We start from the raw sequence: 18,703 nt of genomic DNA on the forward strand, positions 1-18,703 counted from the left end.
CTGATTCAAAATGCTCGATATCTGAGGAATAAGATTACCTCATTGTGCATACACAATTAATCGTTTAAGACGAAAATGAATCAGCATGTTGTGTCTTAAATAGCTTGAATGAATCATATAAACTAGTAGAAGATGATGTGCTACCGGGAATCCATAAATACAGACCATGCATTCTAATCTAACTAGCTAGTCTACTTAATAAGATAGCTGATGTGAGCAAGAAACTAAGTTGTCATGGTATATTTACCTAGAGTTTGATCAATTGTTGTATAGAGAGTTCTGTAAACCACAAAATCATGGTTGCATGGTATATTTTGACAGGTCTGGTTAATATTTATGACTGTTGAATGCAGAAATTTCATCAACTTTGAACAAATGCTTACTATTACTGTTTACATTTTATGAAGGATAAAGATCTAGAGCTAGAGATTTAGACTTCGTAGGTACACTATATGGACAAACGTATTGGAACACCTGACTTTTCCAGCCATATGTGCTTCCTACCGGAAATGTATAAGTGTAATATGTTATAACCCAATATGTTACTTCACAACAATATAAGAACAAACCAAACATAAAGGGATTCTTTTTAAAAAATGGCAATCACTGATTTTAAGAGGAAAAAATCATAAGAATAATGTTTTTGGAAAATAGTCAACTTGGAAGTGGGAGATTGATATGTGGATTATTTTCCTGTAGTAGCACCCATTGCCTTATTAAAAGTATCTTAAACATGTTGTCGGGATGTAGTGCTCTGTGTTGTTGTGAAACAGGCTAAAAGCGTGATAAAAATCTCTTTCTCTCTCTCTGCAGAAATTCCGCAGGCGGGTTCAGGAATCCACCAAAGTTCTGAGGGAACTGGAGATATCGCTGAGGACCAATCACATCGGGTGACTCTTTCTCTGCTCTCCTCATCTGCTGACCCTCCCCTTCAAATCTCAGCATTTTAAACTGATGGTCATTGAAAGCAGGCTCTCTCTCTCTCTCTCTCTCTCTCTCTCTCTCTCTCTCTCTCTCTCTATCTGCCTGATAGGGGTTTGATTAGACCAAGGCGTGTTTTTTAACTGCTCTTAAAACGCTAACTATAGTCCCGACTTATAGGGCTTTTCCACTTTTAACAATTTTTGTCCTTTTTTTTGGGGGGGGGGGGGAATTTCCTGTAGTAAAGGGTTGGCTGGAGAGTTTTCTGGCTGTTGGCCCTGCCAGTCTCTTTACAAAGCACTGTGTGTGTGTGTGTGTGTCCAGATGGTTTTCATTGTACCTACCCTCCATCCAATTTCATCAGCAGGAAACACTGCTGTGTTCGCTAAAGAGGCAGGAAGCCCGAGCATCCAACAATGGAGTGTGTGAAAAGACACAAAACACACACACACACATGTGTGTACACACCCATCCCATGACTCACATTCACACAAAGACAAAAGAGCGCCACTCACCGTAAAACCCAGTGCGTTTCAATGCAATGGCTAATTCATTCATACGCTGAGCAAACTTGTAAAACGGCAAACAACCCTGGCTTATAGCGGTTATATTACCGTTATACAAGAAAAGCTAGTCTATTTTTAGTCTTTTTATAGTCTATCAGTTCTGATGAGGATGTATGATGGGACGGGGTGCAATTATGAGCAGATTGTGAGTAAATGTCCTGGGATGAGAAAAGGAGCCTGTTCATGTTTACAGCAGCAACAGCAGCAGTTCTTCAACAAATTGATCCAAGTGAGATTCCCCATTCCCAAATCCTAATGTTTGCATGGGAAGTACAGATACTTATCCATGTAGGACTATCCACATAAAGCAGAAAAGTGACTCAGAAAAGTGCAGAAGGCTCCAAGCCACAGTGCATTTGATTTTTCATCAAAAAGATGCAAAATACAAGATGTGAGTACCTCCATTGTGTTCCGAGCGGGCCATTAATCATTCACATGCTCTTTTTCCTCATCAGTAAAAAGTGAGTTTTAATGCTTTTCCCATTGAAGTGGAAAGGAAAAAAAAGAGCACCCAGGCTATTTTCAGACTTTTCTTGCAGCGGTGTAAAATGGAACAGAGGTTATTGCACGGGCTTGAAATCAGGCCCCTTTTTTCCCTTGCTTTACAAAACCGATCTGAAATAGCATCTGGCAGGAAAGAGAGGAGGGGGCAGAGTTGGGGGAGGGGGGTGTCAGACAGGAAACTGATCAACTCAGCTCACCGACTTTTCAGTCCACAAAGTCTGTTTGTCTCACAGTGTTATACCCTTGCCCCCACCTTCTCTACCTCAGTCTGTCTGTCTTTATTTCTCTCATCTGTACTTTTTCCAACGCCAAATCCAGCATTCATAGATCTCATCTGTTCCGCTCATAATCATTTCAACGTGACTCTGGACATGTTCTAGCACCGGGGAGGTAGACTCAATTCAGCCGATGTCAAAAGATCAGCCTCCTCTCCTCAATTCGCTCTCACAGCCATATGTCCTCCACATTCTTAAACTGAATGCAGGAGAAATTCCTTCAGTTCCCCTCCCTTCCCCCAACACCACCCCCCACACCCATCTCAAAGAAAGTGTAGCTTAGCAACTGGGAAAAAACATTTCTATATGTATTTGGATAAATATAATATTCTGGGCCTGCCAGTCACAAGGGAAACCCAGATTTTATGCAACCTGCGCTCAAATTTTTTTCTCTTTCATTTGCATGCACATTCTCAATTCCTCTTTTACCTTCAAACACTTTCTTTAACTCAGTAGAGTCCAAATCATGGACAGTTCCAGCAACATATATTGTCGCAGCCTTTACAAACTCTGCCTCATCGTCATAATTTGCTGATGTGGATGTAAATTCTCATTCATATACTGTTGTTATACGTGGTAGGATTAAAGAATTTGTCTCTAGAATAATAGTGAGAGAGTTTTAGGGGTGGACAAAACCATAGCCCAAGATGAATGTTTGTCTGTCAATTTTATTTATTGATTTTTTTAATTGCAACATAATTTCTCACGGTTCATGATGGCATGTACACTTGTGATTCTGAATTGCGCCAGCTGCTGCACTATGCGCATCAGCTGACATGATCTGTGTCTTTGCCTTATTAGAAAATTGATTTCTATAATCTGAAGTTAGTATCTGACCTCCTGTAGACTGCCATGCTAACCTCTGTGTGTGTGTGTGTGTTGCCAGGTGGGTGCGTGAGTTCCTGAATGATGAGAACAGAGGACTGGACATTCTGGTGGAGTACCTCTCCTTTGCTCAGTGCGCTGTCGCGTAAGTCCACAGCTCAACACACAAAATTGTCAGTTTACATCACAGACAAAAACACAAGTCCTCTTAGGACATCTTTGAGATTTGGATGAATTCTGAAATCTCGCATGTCCACAACGAATCCAACACTCCAGGTTTCCTCTTGAGCCGATAAGGATGTTCACATTGTGAATGTGCTTATGAGGGTGAGACATGGTTTCGCTGATAATAATGTTGCATTGCAGTAACTCAAGGCTTTTGCGGAACCCTGCTGAGCTGTAATACACTCAAATTGTCCTTAGCTGCTATGCACAATAACCCTTCATTCTTACCGAGCTCTAAAGCTGCTGCTCCCCAACCTTACCCCTATGCTCCTGTATTTGTGCTTTTGTGCGTGTGAATGTGTGTACGCATGTGTGTGTGTATGTGGACAACCCAGGTTGGATTTTGATGGTCTGGAGAACGGGGAAGATGGCTCACTGGACAAGTCCTGGAGCAGGTCTATTGAGGATCTGCACCAGAACGGTTTCAGTACCCTGGTGCGCTCAGTGCGCCAATCCGTCCCTCGGTACGTATTGTAGGTAACGTAGATGTGTTCGTGCTGCTCTGCTCAACTTCATTTTCTTATTGCTTTTACCAAAAAAAAGCCAGCTGGCTTCTATATGTGCTTGTGTGTTGTCTCACCTGATAAAGCCTATGTAGAAACTCTAATAATAATTAGTTCCAAATGACCCCAAATATTAATATAAAAATAAAAATACAACCAATATGCACTAATATTATTGAGTATTTAGCATTTATTAATAGTGCCTTAACATCTAAAAGAGGAAAACATCTTTACTGGGTACTTTACCTTTGAGAAAAGTGAATGCTGGCATGATAGAGATGACGTTCGGAGGAGAAGGAGGGAGAATTATTCTTTGGAAGGAGACGAATCTCCTTTCACTATGATATCGACATGCGGATTATTCGTATTCTGAATTTTTATGCGTAAACCGATACGAAAACCTCTATGAATTTCGATTCATATTCTGAATTATTCCCGAATTCGGGGGCATTCGTATTCAGAGGTACCACTGTACATTCATTACCTCACTGAAAACTTATTTTTTTCTCTCTAGAAGTCCATCAGAAGGCGTAACCAAGTGTAAGAGTCATATTTTTTTTTAAAGAAAAAAAAAAGTGCAAAAGCATCAATCCTCAAGAATTCCGTGTCCAAAACATATAGTTACAAAGTACTGACATCTCTTTACAGAAAGTTTTACATGTGTATGCAATCAGTTTATATTAAGCATGTGCTATAAACGTCCCTGTGAGTAATCTTCTGCTATGGAAACGAGGGAAAAGTGTTAGTATGAGCACTTTATAAAGTGATGAGAGCATAAGAAAAAAAAAAAAAAAAGAAAGAAAAAAAAACAACAAAAAAACTAAAACAAAAAAAAAAATGAAAGCAAAAATTAAACAAACACATATACAATATATGAACAAAAGTATTAGGACACCTGATTTTTCTAGCCATATGTGAATCCTCTTCAAACTGTTACACACAATTGAATACGATGACTTTCCATGCATATGTTCCAGCATAGCAGTTCATGAAGATATGGTTTACATGGTTTGGAGTGGAAGATCTTAAACTCTGACCTCAAAACTATTGAACACCTCTTCGGTGATTAACTGCACCCCAGGCCTCCTTCTCACACTATATCAGTACCGGCCTTTGCTAACACCCTTGGGGCTGAATGAGCAGAAACCTCCACTAGCGTACTTTCAAAATCTTTTGAAACCCAGAAGACCACTCTAAGAGCAAATGAAGACTAAATGTGGAATTGGATGTTCAAAAATACAAGTTGTCCACAAACTTTTGTTTATATATTGTGCGAGATTATATTGTACTATTACAATAACTTGTCAGTCTACATGATTTGGTACTTTTACATATCTGAGAATTGATTGTATCCCCCCCATCCCTACAATGTTTGTGAGTGTGTTATTTTCATGCTTCTTTTGTCGCAGCAATTGTGTTACCCTGAAAGTAAGTATCGAGATGTTTGGTATCCTGTGTACTGTGTACAGGAAACATGTTCTAAGCTTCTTCTATATTCAGAGAAGATGAATCTTACAGAAACCACATCACCACTATACTGCGTGACTTTCAGCGTAGACGAGAGCGTGCGTGTGTTAAAGCAGGAAAGTGTCTGACTCAATTTTGTGATTTCCGATATGCGACCCACATTGCTGAAACCGCACATAAGGAGAGCAGCAAGCATATAACACAGTGAACTAAAGGAACTGAAGCATCTGTTTTTATTGTAGCATATTCCTGGCATAATCTACTGATAAATGATCACGTTAAGGGGTGTTAGAACGAGCTCGCATGGCTCCCTGTTTCATAATTCGACTTCACGTTGTCTTTTGCAGGTATGGTTCAGCAGCAAACAACAAAACGATCAAAAACTCCAGGATAGTGAGTCAAAAGGATGACGTGCATGTGTGCATCATGTGTCTCCGAGCAATCATGAACTATCAGGTACTTTACTCAACGGGAGATTTTAGGTGTATAAAATCATGTAACACTCTGCATCTCCCTCTAGTGGTTTAATAGCATATATTAATCCACAGTTATACTACACAGAGCAATAAAAGTTTACAATATTTTTTGTGATATTGATATTGTTTTTGTGAGTTTGTACAACACCGTGCTTTAGTATTTTGCCTCTGAAAAATGTCTTCAATTCACACAGACGGTGCAATCAGTTATTGTGATACAATAGATATCTACTCAGAGGAACAAAATGATCTTCAGGATCAAACCAAATGATGTGCATAACCTAACCAGGACAATAAATTGTGTTGGGTTTGCTTGCTTGTCTATCATGTTTCCTGTCAGGTCAGAAAGATTCCATTAGTTTACTGACATTAAGGATTTTTTTGCCTAGACAGAATATATGGAGATGTTTTGGGATCACAGCTTTCAAGCTTACAATTACTAGCTTCAGCTTACAATATTACTGACAGATAGTCAGGTATATTACATGGTCAAAAGTATTAGGACACCTGCTATATATGTTTTTTTTACCAAACTGATACCACAACGCTGGAGGTACACATTTTTATAGGATATATAAATTTACCCTGCATGTTAAAGAAGTGAAGGAAAGAGTGTAGACAGGGTGGAGTGGGTAAAGAAGAGTGGCAGAAGTGATTTGTGATAGAAGGGTATTTGCAAGAGTGAAAGGGAAAGTTTTAAAGTTCAAAATAAGACTGTGGTGAGACCTGCAATGTTGTGGTTTCGAGACAGCGGAATTACCAAGAGGCGGAGCTGGAATTGGCAGAGCTGAAGATGCTGTGATTTTCATTGACGAGGATGGACAGGATTAGAAATGATTTAATTTGAGGAGCCGTGCAGTCAGGACGTTTTGGAGGCAAGGTGAGAGAGGTGTAATTGAGGTGGTTTGGTCATGTACAGAAGAGGGATTTGGGGTGTATCCGGAGAAGAATGCTAAGGATGGAGAAGAAAGAGGAGAGAAAAAAAGAGGAAGGTTTATGGATGTGGTGATGGAAGATATGCAGGTGGTTGGCTTGGAAGAGGTAGATGTAGAGGACAGACTGATATGGAGACAGATGATCTGCCAACAGGAGCATGCCGAACATCTCTCCACATCAATACCTGACTTTACTAACACCCTTGTGGCTGAATGAGCACAAATCTCAACGTGCACACTACTAAATCGAGTGGAACATCTTCCCAGAAGAGCAGAGCTTATTATTACGGCGTTTATAATCAGGGCTTATTGTAAACCATAAAGAGTGGTGCATCAGAAGTCATACATGGAATTAGCTCAAATCTAGTAGTGTTTAATCAACCCTAATTATGTACTCTTTTTCTGTTCTTAGTATGGTTTCAACATGGTCATGTCCCATGCGCATGCGGTTAATGAAATCGCCCTGAGCATGAACAATAAGAACTCGCGGTGAGTAAAAGCCCCACACCTCCAGTACTAAAGGTTGAATTGTCTGTTGGAAAAATGTTCAGTTCAATGCTATAACCTTAAATGGTTTTATATGTGTATTTTGGAGTAGTTATAATGGTGTATAAATGAACTCTGGATTATAGTGGATTAACAAGATGTAGGGTTTGTAAATAAAGCAGTACTGTAGGTCTGGATCACAAGATCTTAACATTGTTTCCCATGGATCTGAAATTGAATAAAGTGGGTGTGTATAATATTTTTTTCTAGTTATTTCATGTATATGAACAATAGATATAATGGATATCGCAAATATTAATTAATAATATGAATTGATCCATTTACATTCATACTTGATATCGAAATTACATTCATTTCGCTAATTTTTTTTTTTTAAACTCATGATGTTTCATACAGTTCCTGACATGAAAGAAAAAAAAAAAAAATCCTTAACTTAAAAAAAACAATGGCTTCGGTGCAATATTAGCGTGTGTCTGCGAGAGGCTAAAAATATAGCCACCCATTGACATCACTGTAAAATAGTATACCCTTTTATATCTCAGATTTCTTCCACAATATGACTACATGATATTGAAGAAAAATAAAAGTATCACCTTTATTTTACTATGAATATTAATTCAGCACAGAAATTTGACGGTAGTAGCTAAATAAAATAATCCAACTAAATGTATCCGAAAATCAACGTCCAAGTATTAATAAGGTGGATGTGTGTGTTTATTATGTTGCTACTCCTGCTTTCCCACAGCCAATCTTTTGGGAATAATGAATGGAAAAAAAAGGAATATAATATACTGTGCTCGTGTGGTCGTCAATATACTTGGGAGCAGCACAATGTATCTCTAAAGAAAACAGCTCACAGCTCTCATATTAATTAATTCCACAGTTTGCACCAGTCACTCTTACATATCCACATAGCACTATTACCTTAGCGCCTCCGTTTCTCCCTAACAAAAATGTCTTGCAGTCTCATCGTGACCCAGTCCGGATTTTAAACCTGAGCCGAATACCAAAACCAAACCACAAACAGGAGTTAGCGATCGCCTCTTCGGTTCACGATTTTGAAAATTCTCAAACAATGGACACAAAGCAGAGCTTTTCCCCCTGAAGGACAGATGTTAGACAGGCTAGGTGGATAAGGTTTAGCCTGATATATGACTTGTAACTTAAGCCAGTTGGCTCATTGTGTGGATTCTGCTTTGACCTTCTTTAGTTTTTCTTGAAGGAGCCAAATATTCATGGTTGTCATTGTTTTTTTTTTTTTGGTGCAGGACAAAAGCACTGGTCCTGGAGCTTCTGGCTGCTGTGTGTCTTGTGCGAGGAGGCCATGAGATCATCCTCTCAGCATTTGATAACTTCAAAGAGGTAACCTTCCCAGACGGTTGAACGCAACACTGTATGGGTGATATGAAGTCTGGACAGGAATAGAAGTATTGACAGTTGATGAATTTGGGTTATTGTATGCAGTAGGGGAGTTCCAGTAATTTATAGCTAATCATCACAGGACCTTTAAAGTTTAGACTGAACGGTGGGAAAGTATTATAATGTATGTGTGTGTCTGTGCGTTAAATACAGACCAAACTATTCTAAGCTCACCAAATACGAACCAAATGCAGTGTGTGATAAAGATCAGCAATTTGGTGGGAGAGAGTTGCCTGCTGTATGGTTTCTTAACCTTCCCCCTCATTCTGCTTGTCCAGCCTGCTAAATGCCGGAAACTAGGAAATTACTACACGCTGCCTGGAGTTCTCTGAACAATGTGGGAACCAATGCATGATTCACAAAAGCTCCAAGCCCCAAGCCTCCTGTTTGCACACATAGGCATTTTTCGGGATGATCAGATAATGCGTTCTAATCACTGCCATATTAACAATCATATTTCAGATTTTTAGAGGAAACCAAATGAACATTCCTTTCCTTATTAAAAGAAAGTGCTCTTCTAAAATCATAGTGTGTATTATATAAAAATAATTCCAAAAGCATCTAATTATGACTCTTAATAGCATAGCATCCAGTAGATTCTAGTAGTTTCTTTGGAAGGAAATCTGGAAAGGTTGAATCTTATTCAACCTGAATAGAACGAAAAACTTGGCCGAAAAGTGAACGATTAAAACCTCAAACTCGAAGTGAAGTAGCTCAGGAACTAAGTTCAGAAAACAATAATACACAATAATGTACAGTTTGAGAATGAAAATTAATTTGGGTTGAGCATTCGTTATGTTTTAAACACCATTTATGTAAACTTTCTAGATTCTTGCTGGAGACGCTATTATTTCGTGACACATAAACACTATAAATAACAAGCCCACTTTGTGTGGGAGAATGTGTTTGGCTTTCATTCCTCATTTCTGCCTTTGAAACTTGTCCTTTCCCACGAATACCAGCCATCAAGCTTGGTTATCTTAGCTAATGGCTGGAGTTGACCTCTCCGGACCTTCTTTTTGCAGTCGACTATAAAGCAAATACCTTGGCTACTTACTGGAGCCACAGAATTTTTTTTATTCCTCAGCTTTTCAGTGATAGACCAAGTTAGGGGTTTTGATTAAATCCATTCAATAGTAAAAGCACAGAATACTAGACTGGGCTTTCAGATGTACCCTACATTAAATGTTCTCAGTGTTAAACTGTGACTGATATTTTATAGATTCAGTTAGTTTTGTTGCAAAAAAAAAAATCTTTAAATTTGTCCACATGATATTCTTTGTCTTTTCTGCCTTTAAACTGAAGGTGTGCAAAGAAAAGCACCGCTTCGAAAAGCTGATGGAGTATTTCCGCTGTGAAGAAGGAAACATTGATTTCATGGTAGGAGAACTCCTTTGCCAAACCATATTTTGAACATTACCTTTGTGATGTGATCTTTAATCTTCATGGTGCTTTGTTTTTGTTTTTGCTCGTATACTAGGTGGCCTGCATGCAGTTCATCAACATCGTGGTTCATTCTGTGGAGGACATGAACTTCCGTGTGCATCTGCAGTACGAATTCACTAAACTGGGTCTTGATGATTTCTTAGAGGTAAGGGGTTGCTTTTATATGAAGAACTTTTCAACATTTGTGCACCAAATCTATGTGCCAAATATTAAAAAAGATCTAAATATAAATTGTATAGTTCTGTATGCTGCTTTTCACTTTTCTGGTATATCATTGTCAGGGTTTTTTTCAGTTCATTTTGATTTCAACTTTGGTACGTTTGATGTCTAATATTACATTTTACAAGGTTTTTGTTTTGTAAGGGGCAAAAAGTCGTTTTTGTTCTGTAATTTCCATTTGATCAAATAAGCCATTGTGTGCATATTTATTTAGATGAAGAGTCGTTTGAATGAATACATGAAAATTTGTGGGAATAAAGAAAAAATCCAAATTAAATTTTCAAAAAAAAAGTAAAGAAAACATTTTTTATTTAGTTTGAACTCAAATTGATTGCGATCTTATAGTTTATAGCGCTAGCTAGAATTCCACAGCATTAAAACCCACATCTAAAAATCCTACGAACTTGTAGAATCTTATATAAACTGGTTAATCGGCATTAACCTCTGGCTACATTCTAGTTCTTTTTTGCAACTATGTTATTTGTATTCCTGGGGTCTCTCTCCTGCAGAAATCTAAGCACACAGAAAGCGACAAGCTGGCAGTGCAGATCCAGGCCTACTTAGACAACGTGTTTGATGTAGGAGGACTGCTGGAGGACGCAGAGACGAAGAACGTCGCTCTGGAGAAAGTGGAGGAACTGGAGGACCACCTGTCTCATGTGAGAAATTACTAAACACTATGCATACATTATATTGGTGTGCTGTTTTTTTCTTGGTTTGTTACCTGACTGTAAATATGTCTACAGATTATGAGCAATGTTTTATCATTTTATTTGATTATCCACTGATACATCTATTGAAAGCACTTTTTGTTTGTTATTGTACACAAATTTTTGATTAGGTGTTCAAATGCAGTGGGGTTTGAGTGTATCAAGTGGCCTGGTGTGTTATTTGTTTTCAGTTTCACACTTGGAGAAAATAAAGTATGTTTGGAATGGAAACAATTCCCCAGATTGTTGGTACAGCTTGCATCTAAGCCGTATGTCATGCGCTGCCCTGAGACTTAGACAATGACTCTCTGGGTCTAGAAATCATGGGGGTGTTAGAAAAAAAAAAACCCCAAAGAATTTCCCAGACATTCCCTGTTGTGTGTCATCACATATCTAATTCAAAACTGAAAGTGATCCCATTGACTTTTTCTGCTGCATAAGATAGAGGGAAAGCTTATTTCATATGTATTGTCTTAAAGTAGAAAGAGAACGAATAACAGAGAGACAGAAGGAGATAGAAGGCAGATCGAGGCATCATTATCCTCAGCAGCAGTGAAATGGGTATGGGATGGCTGCCCGGACTCTAGGATCAATAACTCACTCTCTTCTACCTCCCTTCCTGTTTCCTCCTCATCTCTGGCTTCTCTCTGCCATGATTTTCTCCCTCTCTCCCTGGACTAGGTGACCGAGAAGCTTCTGGAAGTGGAGAATGAGACGGTGATGAAAGTCGCAGAGCTGGAGAAGCAGCTCCTACAGAAAGACAAGGACCTGTCATCCATTCGGGTATGACTTTTTAGTTTTTTTTGTGCACCATTTTTGGAAATGGACATCATTATAAACAATCTGTTTTTATTATATAATCTACAGTTATTTACTTGCAGGAATATACTGTTGTCACATTGACAGATTATAACCATTCATATAACTATTTATTCTGTTATATACAGTAGTATAGTTTAGAAGAGAATGACATGCTATTAAATTTCTATTATATTCGTTTGTATGGGGACATACAAGTTGATGGTTAAGTAATGGTGTAATTAATGTACCTGCAAGTAAATATGAATTAAATGCCTAAATGTTTAGTCAGGGCTCTGATAAGATATTTATTCATCACAAAGGACGTTCTTGGCGCTATGAATGCGATATATATTATGTAACGCCCTGATAGCACACTGCATTATACCTTGATCATATGGGGAAGTCCAAGCATGAGTCATTTCCACAAACTGGTTTTAACAGATCAGCAGATTACACCAAACAACAAATCAAAGTACAAAAACAGAACTGCCATGTAAACAGACCTGGAAAAAAAAAGCGTGTCTCAATTCGTATATATTTTTTGGGGAAGTTTAACGGTTACGATTTTCGACTTCTGGTCAGAAGGTCATTAGTTCAAATCAAAGCACCACCAGCCTGTGTTTTTGGGCCTTTGAACAAATAAATGCGATAATTGCAATTCGCTCTGGATAAGGGCATTTGCGAAATGCAATAAATATAACTGTTTACATTGCGATTGCTCAATTTGCATGCAATAGAGCGCTCTAAATATAACTGCCTGCCTTTTTAAAACTCAAATGAACTTCCAGATATATTGTGTCCTCCTTAAATTTTCTCCTTGTGCTTCTGCTGTACACAGGAAACGTACGAATCGACGAGCTCTCAGGTGCGCACGCTTCGACGTGTAATACAAGAGAAGGACGCTGCCTTCCAGAGGCATACAAACATCGAAAAGCGGTTACTGGAGCTCGAGCAGCAAGGGACGATCCGCCTGAGGAAGCAGCCTGACGGAGACATTGCAATCGAAGCCCTGGGTGGTGGTGGTGGTGTTGGTGGTGGTGGTGGTGGAGGAGGAGGAGCACCAGGAGGAGGGGCTATAGACATTATGACTGGAGCTCCTTTCGGGGAGCTGGGCTCAGTCAGCACCATCCTGGGTGTCAGTTTGTCCGCTGCTACTGTGGAAACGCCTGAACCACCTTCACCACCACCACCACCTCCACCACCTCCACCACCTCCACCTCTCCCATCAGCAGGTACGGTGACAGTATTGTATGATGGTACATGGATAATTGCATAGGTAATTTGGACGCTATTTTGAAATCCCAAAAGTCCAAAGAAGTAGAGTGAGAGGTTGATTTGGTATTTTTTGCTTTGCTATTGTACACTGCAGCTAGATGAGAGGAGAAGTTAGGGTAAGCTCCATGGTCCCTAATTTAATTAGTGTGTGAGGTGTTTTTGTGCATGGAATGATCAGGAATGATTAGAATTGTGTACAGAAAGATTATTTGAAGACATAAGGCATTGTACAGGAACACATGTAAATATAAAAAACTCCAATATTTTTAAATCAGATCTGTTCGTTTATTGCATAAGATCTTATGATGCGACATGAAACTTCATTTTGTAAATTCAAGTTATTTTTTCCCAGCATTGTCATTCTTTTGGCTGACATCATGAGCAGTGAATATATTCACTGGGGAAATGGGGAAGTGAGTGATTAACATGAGAAAAAAAAACGCTGGAAAAAACCCACCGAAACCAAGTGCTTTTAACAACAATTAAAGGATGTTTTAGGGGGATACGTACTTTGACATTAATGGCAGATTGAGTATGTGAATCATTAGTGTAGGCAGATCTAATATAAGGTTAATGTAGCAATAGAGCCATCCTTTCATCCATATATCAATTTATCCACCCATTCATCCAATCATTTTTAATCCTAAAATCTTTGAGGTGAAGGAAAGTGGGATGAAACTTATGAGGAAACTTGAGTATAGGATCAAACTGAGGTTCAATTATATATGTTAAATAAAATGTTAAGATATTTTAGCTTTCCTGACAACTAAATATGCTTGAAATATGCTCGAATTCTACCTCAGCACTTTATATAACATCCAGAACATACCTGACTCACTTGTAAACTCTACCTACTTTCAGACTTTCATAGATTTTTATATAAATAGATAGAATATGGAAAAAATAATGTATTAGTTGGTACAAAAATATTGGGATGTTCAAACATGACAATGCCCCTGCGCATAAAGCCAGCTCCATGAAGATATGGTTTACATCGGTTGGAGTGGAAGATCTTGGCCTGCTACTGTATAGAGCTCTAAGACGTTTTGGAGACAAGCTGAGGGAGGCACGATTGAGATGGTTTGGACATGTGCAGAGGAGGGACATGTGGTATATCTGAGGAGAATGCTGAGGATAGAGCCACCAGTAAGGAGGAAAAGAGGAAGACCAAGGAGGAGGTTTATGGATGTGGTGAGGGAAGACATGCAGGTAGTTGGTTTGAAAGGGGCAGATGTAGAGGACAGAGGGGTATGGAGACGGATGATCCGCTGTGGCAACCCCTAATGGGAGCAGCCGAAAGAAGAAGAAGAAGACTGTATAGAGCTCTGATATCAACCTAATTAAACATCTTTGAGAATAATTGGAAGATTGACTTCACTCCAGGTCTCCTCCCCCTACATTAGAGTCTGACATTACTAACACATTTTGTCTGAATGAGCACAAATGTTTTTGGCCTACAGTTTGCCACCACTCACCAGCTCTGGATAGTTTCCTTGACTTAGATCCAGTAGCAACTCTGTTCATCTGGTCTTTCCAGTTTCTTTCAAAGATTGCATGTTTTGTGACCAGTTTAAACTACAGGAAAGGGAAACGTAGGGAGTTTCCTATCAGCTCAGGGGAGCTTACATGCACACACAAACACACATACACACCCTTTTTGTTGGGGGAAACAGCTGTACTGAGGATAAATTTGTGTCAGCCAGAACTCTAACCTCACTGCTGATAATGTCCTGTGCTGGCTGGCAGTGTTGTGTTTTTTTTTATAGCCTGTTGGATGTGAAGCTTTCCGAAAAGAGTTAAAGCGTCATGTCTTTTTTATAACAGAGTGTCTACCACCGCCACCTCCACCATTGGCTCCTCCACTTCCTGGAGCATCACCCTCAGTCATCCTCAGCGTTGGTTTATCAGGTGAGCGCATAAACATTTTTTTTTTTTGTAATTTTTACACATGAAAACATACATATCCCTCCTGTTTTTTTATTTAATTTGTATTACTTACTTGGTATAATTAAGTGTCTCAGCAACTGTTCTTCTTGTTTTTTTTTTCTTGTTTTTTTACAGTGACTAACAGTTATCTAATTTATACAACAGAGTGCTTAAGGGTTAAAGGCCTTGCTCAAGGGCCCAACAGTGGCAGCTTAGTGGTGCTGGGATTCAAACTCACAACCTTCCGATTTAAAGTCCCATACCCATAAAATCCCACCTAAAATCCTGCCACTTTTTCTTCCTCATCAAATTGAAAGTGTAAAAGAAAGCATGGTACAGAACTGAATGCATATCAGTGGGTTGTCGAATGCATTTAAGTATGGATTACAAAAATAATAAGTGCTGTGTGATACACCTAAATAATACAGATAATAATAATAGGGCTACTTCTACTAGTTTCTCTTGTTTAGATTAAAAAGTTGGACCTCTGATTGGAAGGTGGAGAGTTTAGATCCCAGCCCCACCAAGCTGCCAGTGCTGGGGCCCTGAGCAAGGCCCTTAATTCTTAACTGCTCAGTTGTATGAATGAGATAATTGTATTACTCTCTGGATAAGGGTGTCTGCCAAATGCCCTAAATGTATATGTACTACTACACAGTAACTACTAATACTATTAGTAATAATGATACATTTCTCTTCTTTGTATGAATCTGCAGCAATCCGCATCAAGAAGCCCATAAAGACCAAGTTCCGTCTTCCTGTGTTTAACTGGGCGGCTCTGAAGCCCAACCAGATTAATGGCACCGTCTTCAATGAGATCGATGACGAACGAGTGCTTGAGGTGAGTCTCATTGTGGTACGCTGTCTATGAGTTTGCTATCAAGCTAACAATCTGAAATATAAAAAGATGCAGAGACAGTAATCAAACTAAGCAACATATTGCACACTGAGACTATGTTGTAACTTTAGCACAAAATGCAGTGAGCTTGCATTTTCCTTCATCAAATAAAAAAATTTGGATGATGGCCAGATTTAGAAGTCCACTTGTGTGGAGCTGGAGGCTTGTCAAAGCTTAATTTCGACCCTGTTTTTTTTTTTTTTTTACCCTAGTCTACATAACTTGTACAACACAAATGAACACATTTAATATGCAAATCGAAATAAAGCTTTGGTCCGTCTTCACCTGTTGAATAGTATATTCATAATGTAATATAATATGTTCTGCAGAAAGGGGGTGTTAGACAAAGATAAAGACATTTTACTAGAAGATGGATGAATGAAAAATTTACTAATGAGTCAATCTCAATAATAATTTTGAGTTTAATTACAAGAGTTGGCACCAGGTAAGCATGTAATGGTATCTGGCAAACACATTGACGCTAATGTATTTATAATATGTCCACCTCTATACAGTATGTGTGGATGCACCATTTATTCCTCTGATGAACTGGTGTGTTTTTGGGTTGTGAGTAGGAGCTGGACCTGGAGAAATTCGAGGAGCTCTTTAAGACAAAAGCACAAGGTCCTGTGGTTGATCTGTCTTGCACAAAGAGCAAAACATCCAGTAAGGCTGTAAACAAAGTTCAGCTGCTGGACGCTAATCGCTCCAAGAACCTGGCCATCACGCTACGCAAGGCTAACAAGAGCACGGAGGAGATCTGCAGAGCTATTCAAACGTGAGTAATTGTAACCATTTCCGAATGATTTAAAGGTAAAAAAAAGCTCGTTTGGTCAATTATTTGGAAATGTTTTAAAACTTTTTGTTTAATGAAGAGGACATGAATTGACAGAGTTTTCTGACAAAGTGAAATCATCACTGTGAACAGAGCTATCACAAAGATAAATGTAACTAAAAGAAATGAACTGTAACAAAGCAACCTTTATGTAATCAGTGTTTAAAAAAAGGAAAAAAAAAAAAAAAAAAAGAAGCAGAAGTGAAACTAAACATTCTGGACTAAATTATAAGGAGCACTGGAGCTAAACTGAGATGGTTTTAAACTGAAATAAACATAAACCTGGACCTATGACAGGTTTACCTTTTGTCACATAAACACAAATCCAGCATGCAAATTCAGCAAAAGTCGTTAGAAGGAATTTAAACTGCATATAAAACTGGTTGTAACATTCAGTAAGGAAAGAACAAGTGGGCTATAATTCAATTTCAGTCTATTTTCTTTATCTCTGATAAAATAATAAGATAAAGTCAGGATCCTAATATTGTGTTAAATAATGATGATCTAATGGGCCATTCATGTGACGTATTACTCATGCTTATGACCAGGCTGCAGTATCATCTGACGAGAAAATTCTATTTGTTTTCCATAACTGGTGACATAACATTTCTTCTTAATAGGCCTCTTGATTTAGTGTCCTTTGAAACGAGGCCAGTTTTCATCTTCTTCCAGGATTACACGCTTAAGTCACTGATATTCATGTATGGATGATCACAGGTTTGATCTTAAGGCTCTGCCAGTGGACTTTGTGGAGTGTCTGATGCGTTTCCTGCCCACGGAGGCTGAGACTAAGCTGATGCGTCAGTATGAGAGGGAACGCAGGCCTCTTGAGCAGCTGGCTGAGGAAGACCGCTTCATGCTTCTCTTCAGCAAGATCGAGCGCCTTACTCAGAGGATGAGCATCGTCACTTTCGTGGGGAACTTTAATGACAACATCAGCATGTTGACCCCGGTGAGTTAGCTTAGTAATGAAGGGCGAAATCGTTTATATTCTAATTTTTTTTACATTTTTCTAAAACTTATAATACTACTTTCTACAATTACTAATGCTACTGATGTTGCTAATACTGATAACACCACTACTACTACACTTCTACTGACACTACTATTACTACTACTACTGATGCTGCTAATTCAAACACTATTACTACTAGTACTACTACAACACTTCTACTACTATTACTACTGATGCAGCTCATACCAACACTACTACTACCACTACCACCACTACTCTGCTACTGATGCTACTATTAATGATGCTAATACTGACACTACTACTACTTCTACTGGCTTTACTACTCTTGATACTGCTAATACCACTACTACTACTACTATGCTACTACTGATGCTACTACTGATGATGCTAATACAAACACTACTACTACTACTTCTACTAACACTACTACTACTATTGCTACACTGTTACTGACTCTACTACTACTATTACTACTGATGCTGCTAATACCGACACTACTACTACTACTACTGATGCTGCTAATACCGACACTACTACTACTACTACTACTACTACTACTGATGTTACTACTGATGATGCTAATACTGACACTACTACTAATACACCTACTTATTCTACTTATGAAGCTAATACACTGCTACTACTTATTCTGCTGATGCAGTAGTACTACTATTGCTTACTTGGCTGATGCTGCTATTATTAACTAAGTACTACTTTTAATGGGGATTAAAATGTTTACTAATTCTATTAAAACTAATACACTAATGCTACTACTTTCTACTATTACTAATATTACTCATGCTGCTAATACTAATAATAATACCACTACTAATACAACTATTACTAAAACTTACTCTACTAATAGCAACATTCTAACATTCATACAACTACTTTTACTACAATTTCTACTCCTCTTTTTTTCTACCTTTGCTGTTACTATTAACACTAATACTTTGGTATTTCATATTATATCTACTATACTACTGTTACTACT

At 38.5% G+C, this 18,703-nt stretch overlaps 1 protein-coding gene across 4 annotated transcripts in view; it reads left to right on the forward strand.

Moving 5' to 3' along the window:
- fmnl3 (formin-like 3) overlaps positions 1–18,703 on the forward strand; it is a 54,813-nt gene that overhangs the window by 25,901 nt on the left and 10,209 nt on the right. For 3 of the 4 annotated variants that reach the window (XM_046869526.1, XM_046869527.1, XM_046869525.1), the window contains exons 4-18: positions 814–890; positions 3,153–3,236; positions 3,652–3,780; positions 5,634–5,742; positions 7,110–7,186; positions 8,473–8,566; positions 9,929–10,003; positions 10,104–10,214; positions 10,798–10,947; positions 11,680–11,781; positions 12,638–13,031; positions 14,899–14,982; positions 15,717–15,841; positions 16,474–16,676; positions 17,451–17,685. In XM_046869526.1, the coding sequence (XP_046725482.1) occupies positions 814–890; positions 3,153–3,236; positions 3,652–3,780; positions 5,634–5,742; positions 7,110–7,186; positions 8,473–8,566; positions 9,929–10,003; positions 10,104–10,214; positions 10,798–10,947; positions 11,680–11,781; positions 12,638–13,031; positions 14,899–14,982; positions 15,717–15,841; positions 16,474–16,676; positions 17,451–17,685 (2,049 nt within the window). The remainder of the gene's footprint in view (positions 1–813; positions 891–3,152; positions 3,237–3,651; positions 3,781–5,633; positions 5,743–7,109; positions 7,187–8,472; positions 8,567–9,928; positions 10,004–10,103; positions 10,215–10,797; positions 10,948–11,679; positions 11,782–12,637; positions 13,032–14,898; positions 14,983–15,716; positions 15,842–16,473; positions 16,677–17,450; positions 17,686–18,703) is intronic. The other variant, XM_046869528.1, reaches the window with a different exon arrangement.

The sequence above is a fragment of the Silurus meridionalis genome, chromosome 16, assembly GCF_014805685.1.
Source record: "Silurus meridionalis isolate SWU-2019-XX chromosome 16, ASM1480568v1, whole genome shotgun sequence".
Lineage (NCBI taxonomy): Eukaryota > Metazoa > Chordata > Actinopteri > Siluriformes > Siluridae > Silurus > Silurus meridionalis.